Below are 17,823 nucleotides of genomic sequence, written 5' to 3'. Positions count from 1 at the left end.
AACCTTATGGACCTCCACAGCCTGTTACAGGCATAGCTTTACTTAACCTCACCACCATCTGTGAGCTGATTGTCTAGAAAATATGGGAGTCTCAACTTCTCACAAACCCTATTGGCCTGCATGTCCTGTGAACAAGGTTTGCTTTACTTAACCTCACTGCCATCTGTGAGCTGATTGTCTAGAAAATGTGGGAGCCTCAACTTCTGACGACCTTATCAGCCTGCACAGCCTGCAAACAAGGATAGCTTCACCTTTCTGCTGTATGCTTTATTGATGAGATGGCACTGAGTTCAAGTTTACGCCAGGAAAGCCTGTAATGCAGAAATTGTTAAGCTTGAAGCATGCACAGAAGTGTACATAGGTGTTCATGTAAAGCATCCATTATTTTTGTCTGATTTTTAAACTAAATTGAAATATACTGCAAAATTTTAATAAAACTCTGAAATACCAGATATACTGAATGTCTGTTTTGCAGTTTCAGGATGTGTCTTATATAAAATAAGTTGTCCCTGTGCTTAACTAATTAAGCACTAAGCCATAAAGTCATATGGGGGAGTGGGTGTATAGATCCACAAGTTTTGTCTTGTACATGGACAAATAGATTGATGAGGTGATTTTAAAAGGGCACTGCATATGGTTTGACTGTGCGTTTAAAAAAGTAATACAGCTACTTTCATGACTGTAACCTAATTTAAGTAGGTGAACACACCTGTCTGGCTATATATGTACATTAATTATACTGTAATGTTTTCTGTATGAAGTGTGGAATGTTCTGAGGTTTGTTCCGTGTATGACAGGTTGTCTGCCCCTGCTGGTGCAGCTTCTTCATTCTCCAGACTCTGACACAGACACAAGGCAACGTGCATCCCAAGTTCTACATAACATGGTTCACTCACACCCTGACGACAAGCGAGGACGTCGCGAGGCCAGGGTTCTGCGACTGCTGGAGCAGGTGCGGGAATATTGTGACTCACTGCGTGAGAGGATCAATGCTGCTACCCCGGCTGTAGATGGGCAGGATCGTCAGCAACATGTTCTTCAAGGTGAGACAATCAGACAGGCTGGATAAGGATGGAAATGTTTCAGCTGTACATTGTAAATACCATACATGTTGAGGGGCCAGGTAAGGTCACTGAAGTGGTAACATTTCAGATTTTTATTTGAGAGGTGCTCACTTTAAATCCTAGCTGGGGCACTGATTATGTTAACTAAGGTTTATTGCAATGTTTCTCAGTTGCTCCAAGCAAATGCCAGGATAGTACCTTAAATTAGGCCACAACCTCTCCTTCCACATCGTTTCCAATTTCATTATGTGTGGTCGTCTAATCATTTGACTCTCTGTAGTATGAGTTACTGACAGCGACAGTAAATAAACTGGAAATGAACAAATAGAGTTATCGGAAGTGTTTGCGTCATGGTTGGGACACACAGTAGGCTAGTTGGTTGAGGCAGTATGGGACAAGCCACAAGATCAGGTGTTCGATTCCTGATGAGGCCATTGAATTTCTTCAACTGACCTAATCCTTCCAGCTACAATATAGCCCCGGGATCGACTCAGTCTATAACAGAAATGAGTACCAGGTGGATTCCTGGGGGGTAAAGGGTGGTGGGTGATTAAGGCCGACAACTGTGCTGCCATCTGTGAGTTGATTGTCTAGAAGATATGGGAGCCTCGATGTCTCACAACTCTATGGGCCTTTATGGTCTGTTACAGGGACAGCTTTACTTTTTTTTTTTCGCCTTTCTGAGTCATGTTTTCATCCGTTTCTGCCTTCTCATATATGTAGTATGAGGAAGGACTGTGGTTGTGGAAAAAATCAAACCAGTCTTGAGATTCTGATGGGTTTGCATGTTCACAGTAATCCTGAAGAGGAAAATCTGGTTTTTGGAATGCCTTCTGTCTGAATGAATGTGTGCCTTGCTGGTTCTTGATGGTTGGATGGATTTCATTAATGTTCAGTTTTTAGGAGTTATCCTTCACAGGTCTTTCACCAGTGATTAGGAACACTTCAGCTCCAAAAATATGGGCTATTCACAGGGGCCTTCAAAAACAAAATTGCCATTTCCTTAAAAATGGCTATAAATGATTTTGATTAAATTTTAATAATTTACAGAGACCATTTCCCTAAATAAAACTCCAAAGGCAGAATCTTCAAAAAAGAAGTGGTATGCTCTCTAATGGTCCAGATGCAGCATGTGTTTTCCCAAACACAGTTTGACCGATTTTAATTAAATTTTAATCGTCTGTAAAGGCAGTGGAACAAAATAATAATTTGAGGTGCAGAACATTCCAAATTAAAAGAATAAGGTAAAATTATGTGTGTAATAGGCCGTGGAGACCCATATGGTTGTGAGACGTTGAGGCTCCCACATTTTCTAGACAGTTGGCTCACAGATGGTGGTGAGGTTATCAGCCTTATGCGCCAGCTGCTCTTTACCTCCAAGAAGGTTCTCGGTACTCAACTTCTGTTGGAGGCTGAGTTTACCCCAGGGCCATAGTGAGGCTGGAAGGATTAGGTTAATTGAAAAATCCAGTGACCTCATCAGGAATTGAACCTGTGACCTACCGGTTTGTAGCATAGTGCCTCACAACCAACTATGCTACTATGTGCCCCCCCCCCCACATTCCAAATGTAACAGATTATTTTAGGATATTTAAAGGCTGTGATCAGTGAGGCATACACTGGAATGTAGCCTGCAGGCACTGCTTCTGAGGACTCACTGAATGGTGACACGGAACGTGACAAGTGGGAGCTTGGTGGAATTCATAGCATATACAGTCTTTTGTGCTGGTCATGGTAGCTGAGTGGTATAAGGCATGAACTGTCTTCCCTCTCTCGGAAGAAGGGATCATGGATTCGAATCTCACACAAGGCATAATGTTTGGTGTGTGTATGTGTTTATTCTGTGTTTATGTAGTCCTGTGTTTAGGTAAAGGCCTTGTGACGAGCTGATCCCCCGTCCAAGGAGTCCTGCCATCTGTAAAAATGATAAATGAAATTGAGAAATCAGCCCTATGCTCCTAAGTGGGAGTGAGAGGAAAAAAAAAACAGTCTTTGTGTTATTTTCCAGTAGACATGTGCTGACAGTTTTATGATGTTTCTGGACTCTGTGTTTGCCTTAATTCAAGCACATATATTGTAGAATATGATTGTGTTTGTCTGTGTCCAAACATTTGCATGTGGTTGTGCATGAAATTGATGTGTTACCAGTTCATGCCAGGCAGTGCAGAGAGGATCGGACTTTCCGTAACGTTCTCAGTCTACCGAGAATACTGCTGCATGCTGACTCTTGTTACGTGCACTTTCATATCCACATTTCGGCTTACCTCTGGTTTTATTTCGGTGTCATGAAGAGCGACAGTGCCCTGTCTGTGTTCGCAGTAGATGCTGCCAATGTGCCCTGTGCATTTTACGCGCAGTTTCTCTGACTTGCCGCAGCATTTTGATTTAGTCATATAGTTTCCTGCTCCTTCTCCATTGTGCTCCTTATTCATTCCAGTTTATGCATTCAGGAACGCAACCACCATGTACAGTGAGAGTCACTTGTGTGTAGTTGTTAAGTATATATCTGTGTTTCTATGGTTGTGACCATTGGTATATTTGAGTTACTGTTATTGGAAGCCATGCCTTAGCTCAGGTGATTATAGTCACTGGCTTCCCACTGTCACAGTCCGGGTTCGAGCCCAGGTCAGGTCATACGGGATTTGTGGTGGACAAAGTGTCACTGGGGCAGTTTTTTTTCTGAGTACAGTCAACTCTCGATTATCCGGGCTAATGGTGGGGATGGAAGTCACGGTTAATCGAAAACCCGGTTAAGCCAAATTTTATTATACGGGCTGGACGACTGTGAAGGGTCGGAGTTCGAGTCCCGGTAGGGTCAAGAATTTTAACTTCTCCAAATCGTCCAGACCGGCTCTGGGGTCCATCCAACCTCCTATCCAATGGGTACCGGGGGCTCTTTCCCCGGGGGTAAAGCGGCCGGGGCGTGAAGCTGACCACTCACCTCCAACTAGTGCCGAGGTCAAGAAAATTTGGATCTATACATCCACTCCCCCACACGCCTTAATGGCGTAGGGCTTAATTCGTTGAGCAGAGGAACAACTTTACCTTTTACCTTTTAATACCTTCATAATACTATAGACCTACCTGTATTTAAATTTATTCATCCTCATTTCTATGTCATCTCATGGCCTATTTAATACTTTCTTTACATTACACTCAGTATGAATTAGTTATTTCAATCACTGTTCAACAACATCCAGCACTTTTTACGGTCACACTTAACACTTAAAATAATTTAATACTGTCTTTTGCTTTTTCGCGGCATTTTCCTTTTTACGGATATCCGTACGAAGCCTACGTAATATTAGCTTGTCACTTAATAAACTGTCCTCTTCACTCTCAAGATAGTCTAGTAAGGATTCCAAATGATTAAGCGCAGCACCATGTGATACTTTCTTACTGGCAACACTGTCCACCTCTTCCTCATTCTCACTTTCTTCCCGCTCTTCTGGCTGCACCCCCATTGAAGTTACGATTTCGTCACTGCTTAACATTTCGAAGCCCGGTTCACACGAGTCACAGTTAAACCACTCTCTTATATTTTCCTCGTTGACTTCTTCACCACCATGAACTTGGTTAGCCACTTTTGTCAATTTTATGGCTATCTCATTTTCACTGAATCCAGTGAATCCATGGATTTCGTCATCTTCATTAGTGATGAAAGGCATCAGTTTCTTCCATGAATTTTTCAATACAGATGGCTTTACTGTATCCCACGCTGTTGAAATCTCGTATATGGCATCTAATACTGAAAAGGACTTCCAGAAACACGTCAGATCATTGCCTTCATCGATGTACTTTTGTAGCAAATTTGATCTGTAGATTCTCTTCATACTTGAGATAACTCCTTGATCCATTGGTTGGATAAGTGCGGTAACATTAGCGGGAAAATATTTCACAAAAATATTTCCATCATCTGACCTCAGGAGACTTTCGTTAGGATGTGAGGGCGCATTGTCAATGAGGAGCACAGCTTTCTCAGGTAGGCCTTGGGATTTTAGATGGTCACGAACTTGAGGCACGAATTTAAAATCAAACCATTCTTTAAATATCGCTCTATTCATCCAAGCTACTTTCTGGTTAAAATAATGGATAGGCAGACTTGAAGCTACTGTTCCTTTAAAAGAGCGTGGTCTTTTCGCTTTGCCGATAACTACTGGTATTAGTTTGTGTGTTCCTGATGCATTAGAACAGCACAAGACTGTCAATCTCTCCTTACTGGATTTGTGACCTGGAGCCTGTCTTTCATTTTGAAATGCCAATGTTCTGGTTGGCAAGCATTTCCAATAAAGACCCGTTTCATCGGCATTATAGATTTGTTCTGGCAGCAGATTTTCACTTTTCACAAAACTATCAAAATTGGTGCAAAATTGATCTGATGCTGACAAGTCCCCTGACAATTTCTCACCTTGAATACTGATTTCTCGTATTCCATGACGCTGCTTGAAACGTGTTAGCCAACCGGAAGAAGCGTCAAAACTCCCTTCTAGTTCAAGTGCTTCGAAAAAATATTTAGCTTGTTTAGCACAAACTGGTCCTGTTATTGTTGTTCCCTGTGCCCTTAGTTGATTAAACCAGGTCAGCATCGCTTTGTCGAGATCATCGTATGTTGATTTCTTCATGGTTTTTCTCTTCTTCATTCCGCTTGAATTAGAAGACGAAGCAAAGGAAATTAACTCATTCTTTTGTTTTTTCAAATCACGAACAGTTTGTTCTCCAATACCGTATTGCATTGCTAATTGTTTAACTACAGCTCCTTTTTCCAGCTGATTGATAATTTCAAGTTTCTGTTGAATACTTAACACAACACGCTTCCTTTTAAACCCCGACATTTTGCTAACGCACTTGAAGATCTATATTAAGAAACTGATACTTACTTTCACAATGCACTCTCACACTGAGATGGTACCGTTAAATAACCTGGGGCGGTGTATTTGTCCTTGAAACTTTCCAAAAATTCTTGCATTCTTTCACCCCCACCCTAGAACATTGTGTTCGCATAACGGGACGAAATAATGCAGAGCTCGGTTCACACTAGTGCGAAAATAGTGTTAAACTCACCATGTGAAACAAAAGTGAATGAATATTAAACAACATATAAACTTAAAAAAAAAAGCCCCGGTTAAGCCGCAAACCGGTTAATCCGCCCCCGGATAATCGAGAGTTGACTGTACTTTGTTTTCTGCTGCCAGTTCTCATTCCATCAACTGCTCCACACTCGTCTATCACCCGGGGCTGTTGCAGTAAGCCAAATAGTGACCGACGTATAAAGTGAACTGACTCTCACCCAACCCCAAGAAACGTAAAAGAAAAACTGCCTCTTAATAGATATTTGTAAAACTAAATTTAAAATTGATGTTGTAGAGAAGTAATAGCAGCAGCTTCTGTTCTATATTTGTCATATTGTGTTATGCTCACCAGTGGAGGCTACAACATTGAAATGTTTAGAGGGTAGTGCATATATATTCAGTGGTATCATATTGTCACATGTTGGGTATATGTCACGCGACAAATAACTTTACATTGTATTAAATATAGCGAATTTATTCCACTCGCTCTCACAATTACACAATTCATCATTACACCACTACTGCCATCTGCAGTATCACAATTACTTCTCCTGCTGGAGTCACTGCCATTCACTCGATACAGCCTGACTCGGCAACTGCTATATTGAAACTGACTGGTTACTCCCTCTCTAGTAACTGGCTCAATACTCACTATTCATTCACTCTAGTAACTCTTGCACTGACAACACAGAAAACAGTTATGTGATAGCTACCACTGTTGCGTAATGTCATGTTTACAGGCATTGCTGGGGAAATCTGCTGAGAGTTGTTTATTGCTGCATAGTAACCATGGTGTCCCCTGTGGGACGTGCTGTTACATCACTGCGGGGAGGGGTGTTTACTGAGCATGGCGTAATGATGGAAGGGGTGGGTGTATGTGATGTAACTCGCAAGACCGCAGAGTTCATGTGACCCCTGCTTCCCGTTGCGCCATCCACAGCACAATATTTTCCCATTATTGTTAGCATTCAGAGTAGGCCAGAGGTCATAGGTAAAGATACAAAATTTGTCCCCAAAATTTGAATAATCTCTGTGCCATGAAGGCATATGGGGCATGAATGTATACCTTCACATGTACTTAACTTCAGCAGTTGATGGAAGTGAGTGGTCAGCGTCATGCCTCAGCTGCTTTGGGGAATCAAACACTGATACCTCAGTAGTCCAGCCCTATCTTCTCCCTATACTGACTATGCTATGTCAATTTATATTTAATGAGTTACCCTTAAGATGCATGCAGCAGTACGTATAGGTGTTCATGTGAGATTCTATTATTGGTATCTGATTTTGACCAAAATTTGGGTTAGTAAACATTTTAGTGAAACCCCCCCGCATGAAATTTAATGCAGATATTTGCAATGAATCTCAAGTTGTTGAATGCATGCAAACAGACAGACGGGCATGGCAAGGCTGGTAGATGTGGAGTTGCAATTCTTCTCCGTGAAGAATGGCAAAAATTAAGTCATTCTGGATTTAATCCAGTTTTTAATGTTTTGTGGGGCGATTCTGAGCAGTGGGGCAGATTGTTCCAGTACCTCAGGGTAACCTGTTGCCTTCATTTTCATGCCAGAACAGTAAAGTTTACAGGCAGTCACCGCTGTAAGAACTCCAGATCCTAACATTGCCTATTTTTAAATGTCTAAGGGGGATACATTTCTTTGAGGATTTTAGCAAACGTGAGTTTTGATAATTCTAGAAGACAATGACAGGATCCTTGCTGTTTGTGTAAATCTACAGACTTTGTCAAATTTTGAGAAGAGTTGTGCTTTCTGTGATGTGATGCTGGGTAGTCTGAAAGACTTTAGGAAACTTTCCTGGGGCTCTCAAGCCAGACCATTAGGCCCCATTGTACACTGCCTTTTTCAGGGTACCTCTGTCTTGCCTCCAGCCCCAGCTACTCTCCATGCCCACTTATACAACCACTCTTCACTTCTGCCACTGTTTGTCCCACCCTCTTACATCTCTACTTGAACTTAAATGGCTTCATTCTTTCTCTTCTCCTTTCTCCTGTTGATTTGCTGAAGGTTCATTTCCTGTCCTGCATCTGTACTACTTTTTCTTGTAATCTTCTTGCTTGCCAAGCTTACTTTTTGACCCTGAAGATGGAGTCGGTACATTCCTTCAAAATGTTCATAAGCTTCCACGAGACTACATGGAGTCATGTGTCAGAAGACAGAACTTTTGTTATTTACCGCCCTGACAACCTCAGATCTTGCACGAATGAATGCTGGAATGTGTGTAGATGGCTTCCTTGTACCTCTTCTCCCTCTGCAGTATGCAGTAAAGTAGTGTGCTTTGCTTGCTCTTATCTTGATGTGCCACATATTAAATTTTTTGCAGCAGCTACGAGAATTGATCAGGAAATGTTGTTATTGGTGTTGAGAGCAAATGAGAAGGAACTAGGTTTAGCTGGACAAGATTCTTCTTGTTCTGTGGTACTAGATGACATGGAGAGACATCCTGGACCCACCATTGCTGCCCTGATGAAGTTATCCTTTGACGAAGAGCATCGGCATGCCATGTGTCAGCTTGGTGGCCTGCACGCTGTCGCAGAGCTAATACAGGTACAGAAATGTTGTTATACTGTAACTAACTAATGCCCTCACTTTGAAACGGGCTGAGAGTCATGTCAGAGATGATGCCTCCAAATTGGAAAGACCAAGAATGCGATATTGCGCTGCCTGGCCAGGGCTATCATACACCTCAGGGGGTGGTGATAGGCAAGTATGGTGCAGTCGTGGAATAATGATTAACGGGGGAAAACTGAAGGAACTCAGAGAGAACCCTGTTCCATTACCATTCATCCACCTCAAAAGGAAAAATATGTGCAGTGCATCACCTGAAATCAGTTTTGTACGAATACTTAGGTATGTTACTAGGCTGTGCCATAGCTCAAGCGGTTAGTCGTTGGCTTCCCACCGCGGTGGCCTGGGTTCGATCCCGGGGGTTTGGTCAAGTGGGATTTGTGGTGGACAGAGTGGCGCTGGGGTGGGTTTTCTCTGAGTACTTCGGTTTCCCCTGCCAATCTTCATTCCACCAAATTCTCCATCATCATAATCACCTGGGGCTGGCTACAATAGGCCAATCAGTGGCCGCTATGCTGAGTGGACCCAGTCAAACTCTACCCCCAATAGGTATGTTCTTCATAACTTCAGTGAGTTTCATTCAGATCGGAAAAGCAGTGTATTTTACAATTATTATGAACAGCTATTTTTTTCACCAACAGAAACCATTCAGTTATTTTGCTGTTACATTTCTCTTGTAATAACACTATCCCTAAAGAAAAGTGACTTTACAAATGGTGTTTTGTGGAAGCGGTAGAGGTTACTGATTTAACCATTTGAATGCCAAGCGTCCCCCATAGAAATACTTGCTGGAAATATCAGTGCTACTTGGGGGTAAGTGCAGCTGCTCAGAGAGACTCACAGCACTTTCTCAGATAACCTTCAGATGGCCACAGGTATAGATGGTGTGAAAGCCAGTTCTTTCTTCAAATGTCAGTATGATGCTATCTGTCTAAAGAAATACTGTGCTGAGCTGATCTAATCGGGAAATGGCTTGCCGAGAGTGAACACTTCCAATGCAGAGGTGTTTAAATACTTAAATCCCTGCACCAGATATTTTTAAGTGATGTTGAAAAAGTTAATGACTGTTGTAATTTGTAATTTAGAACTATTAGCTTCCCCCTAGTGCCTAACAACAAAGAGACTGTACAAGTATTATGTTTCTGGACATTATCTATCTCCTGTTTTTGTCTAAAACTGTCCTGTTTATATTTCAAAACAACGTTTTGGAAACTGGATTCTGTCTCCAGCTTCAGGTAAAACCTACTCAGTCGGAATTAATTGATAGAGCTAGTCCCTATCTCCAGACAGCTTTACCAAAACCCAGACAGGGTGTACAAGTCAAGCACAGCATGAACCATCTGTAAGGGCTAAGACAGAACATTAAAATATTAAAAACTCTACATATATGAGGCCTTGCACCAGAGAACTATCAAGATAGAAATTATCACCGGAGAGATGGAATTCTTTATATGGTACCAACACACACACACACAAAAGCAAATTTTCCTACTTGGTTTACACTGGGTGGAGTTGTAGTTTTTATTTTATTTGGAATAAACTGCTTACTGTTAGTTGTTACAGGATGCCAGGGCTACATATTTTGTGGGCATTGAAACAGAATAATTGCCTACAGATAAAGCTAAAATAACTTGTATAGTATAGACACAGTCAACGTTTCATCAAACTAAGTTTACTTGACAGGATCACTCTCAGTGATTAGTGCTCCACTGATAGAGCCCCACATCACACTCTGTAAGCACTGAATCACGTGAGCCCTACGTGGGGTCTCTGAACTTGTACATGCTTAGGAACACAAACTGAACACAGCTGGTATCCTGGTGAAGTTAGTTCAGTGTTCGCTTCTAGATGGCAAAGCCTTGTTCTATGATGAGGCGAGGAAACCTGCTGGTACTCACTAGAATCAGATACTTGGAGCTCTTGCCCACTGAAAAATTCCAGTTGGTAATGCGGGCAGTTTATTTGTGTGAATTTTCAAATATTGGGTTACAGGTAGTACTGTCTGCAGCAGAGAGGTGAGAACAGCCAGGTATGTACAGTAATTCCATCAGGCAGAGCATGTTAAAGGGCATCTATTTTAATTAGCATCAGAAATAAATGACATGATGGAAGATGGGTTAACAATTTTGTAAATGTAAATCAGTGTTTACTCTTAGCTTCTAGCAGTTCAGGAATCCGAATTAATTTTAAAATTAACGTGCATTCCTCATGATTCTCCTATATCCAGTAAGTTATAATTGTGGGCCGCACCATAGCTCAAGAGGTTAGTCGCTGGCTTCCCACCGCGGCAGCCCAGGTTCGATCCCATGTCTGGCCAAGTGGGATTTGTGGTGGACAAAGTGGCGCTGGGGCAGGTTTTCTCCTGCCAATCTTCCTTCCAACAATTGCACCACAATCACCCTCACCTGTCATCTGGGGCTGGTACAATAGGTCAGAAGTGGCCACAGTACACGTGACTTAGTCCCACCCCACTAGCATTAAAAAAAGTTATAATTGTCATGTTTCTTTAAATGAACGTTGTTTTTGTAAAATGGCAGTAAGTATACATTTTTTATTTTTATTTTTTTGTAAGAGCTTTGTGTGGGTGAGAAGAGGAATGCACATAGGATATTGGTGGGAAAGCCAGATGGAAAGAGACCACTGGGAAGACCAAGGCTTAGGTGGGTGGACAGTGTTTAAATAGATCTTAGAGAGATACGATGGAATAGTATGATTCGACTGATCTGGCCCAGGATAGGGACCAGTGGAGGGCTCTTATGAACATGGTAATGAACCTTTGGGTTCCATAAAATGCTGGGAAACTCTTGAGTAGTTGCACAATTGGCAGCTTCTCAAGAAGGGCTAAGCACCTTGAGTGACTGAAGAGTTTTGTGTGTTTTTCAGATTGATCATGAAGCACACGGAAGTACGACAAGTGACCAGTACTGTGTCACGCTACGGCGCTATGCAGGAATGGCATTAACGAACCTCACCTTTGGTGATGGTGCAAACAAGGCTTTGCTGTGTTCTTTTCGACAGTTTATGAAGGCTCTGGTTGCTCAACTGAAATCCCCAAGTGAAGACCTGCGACAGGTAGACAAAAATCGTAATGAAAATAAGAACATTATTTTAGTGGACAGACTATGAAATCTTACATGATAATTCTGTGCAGAACATGTACTATGATCCATATAATGGTTTCTACTCTGGTACTGAAATTGTAATCATTAGCCTTTATCATCTAAGAATACAAAAAAAGAAAAAGAACTCCATGGCCTGCAGTCCGCAAGTGAACTATACTGACCGAGCGACCGCAGCTTGTTGGCAAAGTTAGTGCCAACTTTAGTGGATAGAGGGTGTCACCTGGTCAGTGCAAAGAATCCCCACGTCCATTAATTTCGGTTTTCTAGACCGGAGCCACTACTTTTCATACAAGTAGCTCCTCAGTTATCCTCACGAGGCTGAGTGGACCTCGTTCCAGACCCATTACTTCTCAGAAAATCTGGTAGCCCTGGGAATCAAACCTGGGACTTCTGGATCTGTAGCCAGTAACTCTGAGCACTAGACCATAGAGGTGTTGTGGGAACAGCTGATTTAAAATTGCCCAGTACTTGTGGCCAAGTTGTAACTCAGCAGTAAATGTCTGACATTCAGGATTAGGGGATTTGAAATCTCCCAGTACTGTGCATTGTGACGCCAGATTTTGAATCATGGTTAATGGTATTAGTATTGTCACGTATCGGGCGTATAACGTGACAAATAACTTCACGCCGTATTTTATATAGCGAATTTCATTTCACATTCGCACTTACAATCACCCAAATTACAGATTTGCGATTACTGCTATCTGCAGTATCACAAATAGTACACTCCAAATGCCAGAATACAACTGGCTAGTTGCTGGCTAACTCGGAACTAACTCGGAGGTAGCTCGAGGACTCACTCGGCGGTAGCTCCAGGACTCGCTGACTGACTGCGAATAGCCTTCGCTGCTCCTTATGTAGCCTTGATCGGACAATTGTCGTCTGATGCCGTGTTGCTAGCCACGCTGTCCGGAGTTGTTGACTGCTGCCTAGCAACCGCGATATCCCTCGGTGACGTCACCGCTGTTGATTCGCTTTGCATAGCTTCAAGGTCGCGGGGACTCGGCTAACGTCGGCTCCGCTCGTGACGTCACCGCGCGTTGCATAGCTACCAGGATGCGGGGTGATTACTCGCCTATTACGCGAGCGCTACGTAACCGCTACGTGCAGCTGGGGAGGTAGGGGTCAACATGTCACACTGCCCCCTCCTTAAGGCTGTTCGTCCCGAATAGCCTAACGGTGCATCCCTGTTCCTTTTCCTCGGTGGCTGTTCTTGCAGTGTCTCCTGTTGTTTTGGCTACTCTTTTGCAACGACTATTCTTCGTCCGTTACATCCGCTCCCCTCTTAAGACAAAGCTCGTCTGGAGCGGTTTCCTTTCAGCTCGCCAGAAGATTCAGTTGTGTCCCATTCATCCATCACTTTCATTCTTCCTTGGGAGGCCGGTACTTCTACACTACCGGTTCCTCCTCTGCTTGAAGTCTCTTTTTCCGTTTTGGAGGGGGTCGTCCCCTCCACGAGGTCCAATCCTTCATCAGGTCTTTCGTCGGAAATTTCTTACATCGACGTAGCAGCTCTTGATGCGGTGTTTGCACTCGCTGACGTCGTTGCTCCTTCTGGACTTCCAGCCACTTGCTGGCGCGAGACCTTGGTGCCAAGTCCTTTCTCCGGTATCCGAAGGTTCCCTGGGGAGTTTCCTTCTTGGAGTCATTTCTCCAACATCGTGCCACTGTCGCGCGACGGGATATCTTCCTGCAGATGGCAGCCAACTTTATCCGAGACGCATCATCTCCTCAGGTCCAAGGTTTCCTGAAGATGTTCCTCTTGCGCCATGCCACTCTTGCAGAGCGGGACACCCTGCTGCTGACGACGGCCAATTTGTTCTGGGGTCCGCAATNCCATCGTCACTCCGACCGGTATCACTATGGGGACCTCTTCTTCTTGTGCCGTGCCGACGACATCCTGTTTTTCGCTTGGACTTGTCTCCATTGCATCTCGGCAGGCTGTCATCTCTTCCTGCCAGGCATTCACATTGGCTTTCAACCTCTTGGCTCGCATGGCGGCCGTCCTGGCTTCGATGGCTTTCGTCTCTGCTTGGAAGGCTTCTCTCTCTGCAGCCATCTCTTCTCGCCAGGCCTGTCTGTCAGCCTCCCATCTTGCCATGAAATCCTTATGGTCTTTCCTCCTCTCTTCCTTCTCTTTCCTCCTGTCTTCCTTCGAATCGGCTTCCAGTCTGGCCGCAAATTGCTCCTGGGCGAACAACAGACGTTCCATAATCTTCTCCATGTCCATGTTGTAGCAGTTGAATACTCGATGCACAATAATTCAATTATTTGTCAGGCGTATTTAAGTTTGTAAAAATTCTGACACCGTAGCAGTCGAATACTCGATGCACAATAATTCAATTATTTGTCAGGCGTGTTTAAGTTTGTAAAAATTCTGACACCAAATTGTCACGTGTCTTGAGATCGAATCTCGTCGGTCACGTGTGTAAGTTCAAATCCCACTTCTGACACCAATGTAACGTGTCTTGAGATCGAATCTCGTCGGTCATGTGTGTAAGTTCAAATCCCACTTCTGACACCAGTTGTCGTGTATTGGGCGTATATCGCGACAAATAACTTCATGCCATATTTTATTTAGCGAATTTCATTTCACATTCGCACTTACAATCACCCAAATTACAGATTTGCGATTACTGCTATCTGCAGTATCACAAATAGTACACTCCAAATGCCAGAATACAACTGACTAGTTGCTGGCTAACTCGGAACTAACTCGGAGGTCGCTCGAGGACTCACTCGGCGGTAGCTCCAGGACTCGCTGACTGACTGTGAATAGCCTTCGCTGCTCCTTATGTAGCCTTGATCGGACAATTGTCGTCTGATGCCGTGTTGCTAGCCACGCTGTCCGGAGTTGTTGACTGCTGCCTAGCAACCGCGATATCCCTCGGTGACTCACCGCCGTTGATTCGCTTTGCATAGCTTCAAGGTCGCAGGGACTCGGCTAACGTCGGCTCCGCTCGGCTCACTTCGGCTCCGCTCGTGACGTCACCGCGCGTTGCATAGCTACCAGGATGCGGGGTGATTACTCACTTATTACGCGAGCGCTACGTAACCGCTACGTGCAGCTGGGGAGGTAGGGGTCAACATGTCACAGTATTTAAAAAATGCAACGCTTGCACCAGGTGGACTTCATTCATGCATCACATGACATGTGATATAGTCTGGTTACTGTACATAATACTTTCAAATCAGCATGAAGTTGTGCCTGTTTGTTCCTAGCCAGAATGTGGCAAGTCCAGTAATGGGGTTGCTACCCTTTGAGCTCTCAGGAACACAGTAACAAACCTGTGGGTTCCATAAAATGCTGGGAATCTTGCGAGTTGCTGAGTGTCTCAAGAGGGACTTGGTTCTATGGAGTCAGAAGTTAAAGAAATTGTTTCTTCACAAATAAATACAATTGCTTAATAATATCAAATTAATGTATAATATAATTAATGACGCATGAACAATGGAAGAAGGCTCAGTGAGATTCAGAACCAGGACGACGCCCCAAGGGGCCTGGCTTTAGTGTGTGTTCAGTATGTGACGTCACTTGCTAGAGTTGTGGTTGTGTGGTAACATATGCCAGTAGAGAGAAAATGTGGATATTTTTTGTTGTTTTAACCACAACTGAACTAAACTGAACTGAAGTCTAATTTATGGAAAATTGTAAATTGTGAATTGTGAACTAAAAATGGAGAAGTAAAGCAATGTTTATATTGGGCATCAACAGGGACCAAAAGGGATATTAACTGAATGCAACATTTCTTATTAGGATGGATTTTCCTCCCTTTCTTCAGGTAGATGTCTATGAATATTATATGAGAATGATGAAGATATCTTACTTCAGGTGACAGCAAGTGTCTTAAGAAACCTGTCATGGCGTGCTGATGGCGCCAGTAAGCAGACTCTTCGAGAGGTTGGTGCAGTGTCAGGGTTGATGCAAGCTGCTATGGAAGGGAAAAAGGAATCTACTCTAAAATCCATTCTCTCAGCTCTCTGGAATCTCTCTGCACATTGTAGTATCAACAAGGTATGCAGCAGTTTGGCACTAGAATGGTTTTTCAGTCTACTTCCAGTAGGAGAGGGATTGATGTGTATACAAGGGACAGTCAGTAAACAAGTTGCAAATGGAAGTAAAACAACTGTAATGGACATCATAGGTTTTCTGTGTGTATCACTAGGTAGCAGCACAGTCCAGCTTCATGACAATGTAGGTAGCAGACACACATGCACATGTTCGCAGGCTTGTTTATGTAGTCAAAATGGCGACCATGTTTGCAGAGTGTATTACTGAGGAGCAGCGTTCTGTTGTGCGTTGTTTCTGTGGGCAAAATGACTCCATGGAAAGGATATTAATAATTTCCTGTTTACGGTGGGAAGCATTTGTCACGTAAAACATTTCACAACTGCGTCAAGAAGTTCCCTGAAGGATGTTCAAAAGTCGCAGATGATGCCAGATCAGGTTTGGATGTGGCTGAGACAACAGTCAAAATACTTCTGTGCTGTGGATTTCGGCGCTCTGATAAAGCGATGGGACAAGTGTATCAATGTTGATGGATGATATGGCAAGAAATAAATGTATTCTCTACTTTCAAATATCACATGTTTTATGTTTGATATTCACTTCTGATCTGTTTACTGACTCTCCCTCATATTTATAAATTTCTGCTGTATTTCACAGTCTATTCTTGGTCCTTATATCAGAAAAATTTGCACAGTACTAACAACTTCCATACTGCGTACGAAAGCCCGTAGGACTGAACCAAATTGCAGCCCCTGTCTGTTACATCTCAGAGACTTCCTGTGGTGGTGTTATTATTTATTCGGATTAACATTTGGTGCTAATTGTTATGAACAACATCAGAGCTCTCAGACCAGGATTTTCATAGTTTTTGTTAGCCCTATGCGAATGCAGACCAGGGAATGCAAATTTTCATGATGGGGGTTGTGGAATGTTGACATTGGTATGTTGATTGCAGATGGATGAAGGAACAGCAGAGGAAAGGTCGCATGTATGATCTGTCCAGTCTTGTCAGCTTATGTCATCACTTAGTAGGGGAGAGTTATGGAAGTTTGCCGTTACCATTCTTTGGCCAAACAGGGACATACCTCGAATTAGACCACAATCACATCCTTCCATGTCCTTTCCAATTTGTTAGTCACTGATCATCATGTTATTCTGTGCTATATAAACTGAATTGCTGAAAGTATTGTTACAGAACTTATCAACAGTATGGGTTTCATTTACAGGTTGACATCTGTGCTGTTGATGGTGCCTTGGGTTTCCTTGTTGACATGTTGAGTTATGATGCTCCATCGAAGTCTCATGCAATTGTAGAGAATGCTGGAGGAATCTTACGCAACATTTCTAGTCATATTGCTGTTCGTGAAGATTACAGGTATGTGTTTGTTGAATGTTGGGACCTGATGGTCAGCTGAGTGGGACATATGGTCTCAGATAATAAGTGATTTAATCACAGAATCTAATTTTATGAGAAGTTTGATGCATATCAAGCACCACCTTATTTAATCTGCCCAATAATTGTATTTCTGCTAGAAGAACTGTATAGCTTTTTATAATTTAGTAATAAAACATGTTACCGAGAATTGTTACTGTCTTTACAAATTTAAATTAATAATTGATGTAGTATTAAAGTGTACTTAATTGGAAGCATTGTTTCTACTGTAGTGCTACTGGGTTTTTGGTGAAATTATTGGTGGGATGCAAAAGATTGAGAATTGCCATACTCGACAACTTTTTGAGAAGAGGAGGAATGAAACGCATACATAATGTACTACATAGACCTGTTGCTAGGTAATGGCCTGTACACACACAGCAGAGGAACATCATGCAACAGCAGAAGAGGTATTGCAAGTGGTGTTCTTTGTGGATCTGCTCTGAGGCTATAAGACCTGACCATCTGAATTTAGTTTAGTTAGCGCAATTGGTGCAGTGGAGTGGAGTCAGTTGGTTGGTGAGTGACTGAGTGAGTGGGTGAGT

At 42.9% G+C, this 17,823-nt stretch overlaps 1 protein-coding gene across 4 annotated transcripts in view; it reads left to right on the top strand.

The window, feature by feature from the left end:
* The window catches only part of LOC111871273, a 136,690-nt gene that overhangs the window by 76,528 nt on the left and 42,339 nt on the right, over positions 1-17,823 (top strand). For all 4 annotated transcript variants that reach the window (XM_023864251.2, XM_033754184.1, XM_023864252.2 and 1 more), the window contains 5 exons: positions 798-1,043; positions 8,471-8,694; positions 11,599-11,787; positions 15,670-15,852; positions 17,073-17,221. In XM_023864251.2, coding sequence (XP_023720019.1) covers positions 798-1,043; positions 8,471-8,694; positions 11,599-11,787; positions 15,670-15,852; positions 17,073-17,221 — 991 coding nt within the window. The remainder of the gene's footprint in view (positions 1-797; positions 1,044-8,470; positions 8,695-11,598; positions 11,788-15,669; positions 15,853-17,072; positions 17,222-17,823) is intronic.

The sequence above is a fragment of the Cryptotermes secundus genome, unplaced genomic scaffold (genome assembly GCF_002891405.2).
Source record: "Cryptotermes secundus unplaced genomic scaffold, Csec_1.0 scaffold802, whole genome shotgun sequence".
NCBI classification, from domain to species: Eukaryota; Metazoa; Arthropoda; class Insecta; order Blattodea; family Kalotermitidae; genus Cryptotermes; species Cryptotermes secundus.
This window is presented reverse-complemented; position numbering and strand designations above follow the sequence as displayed.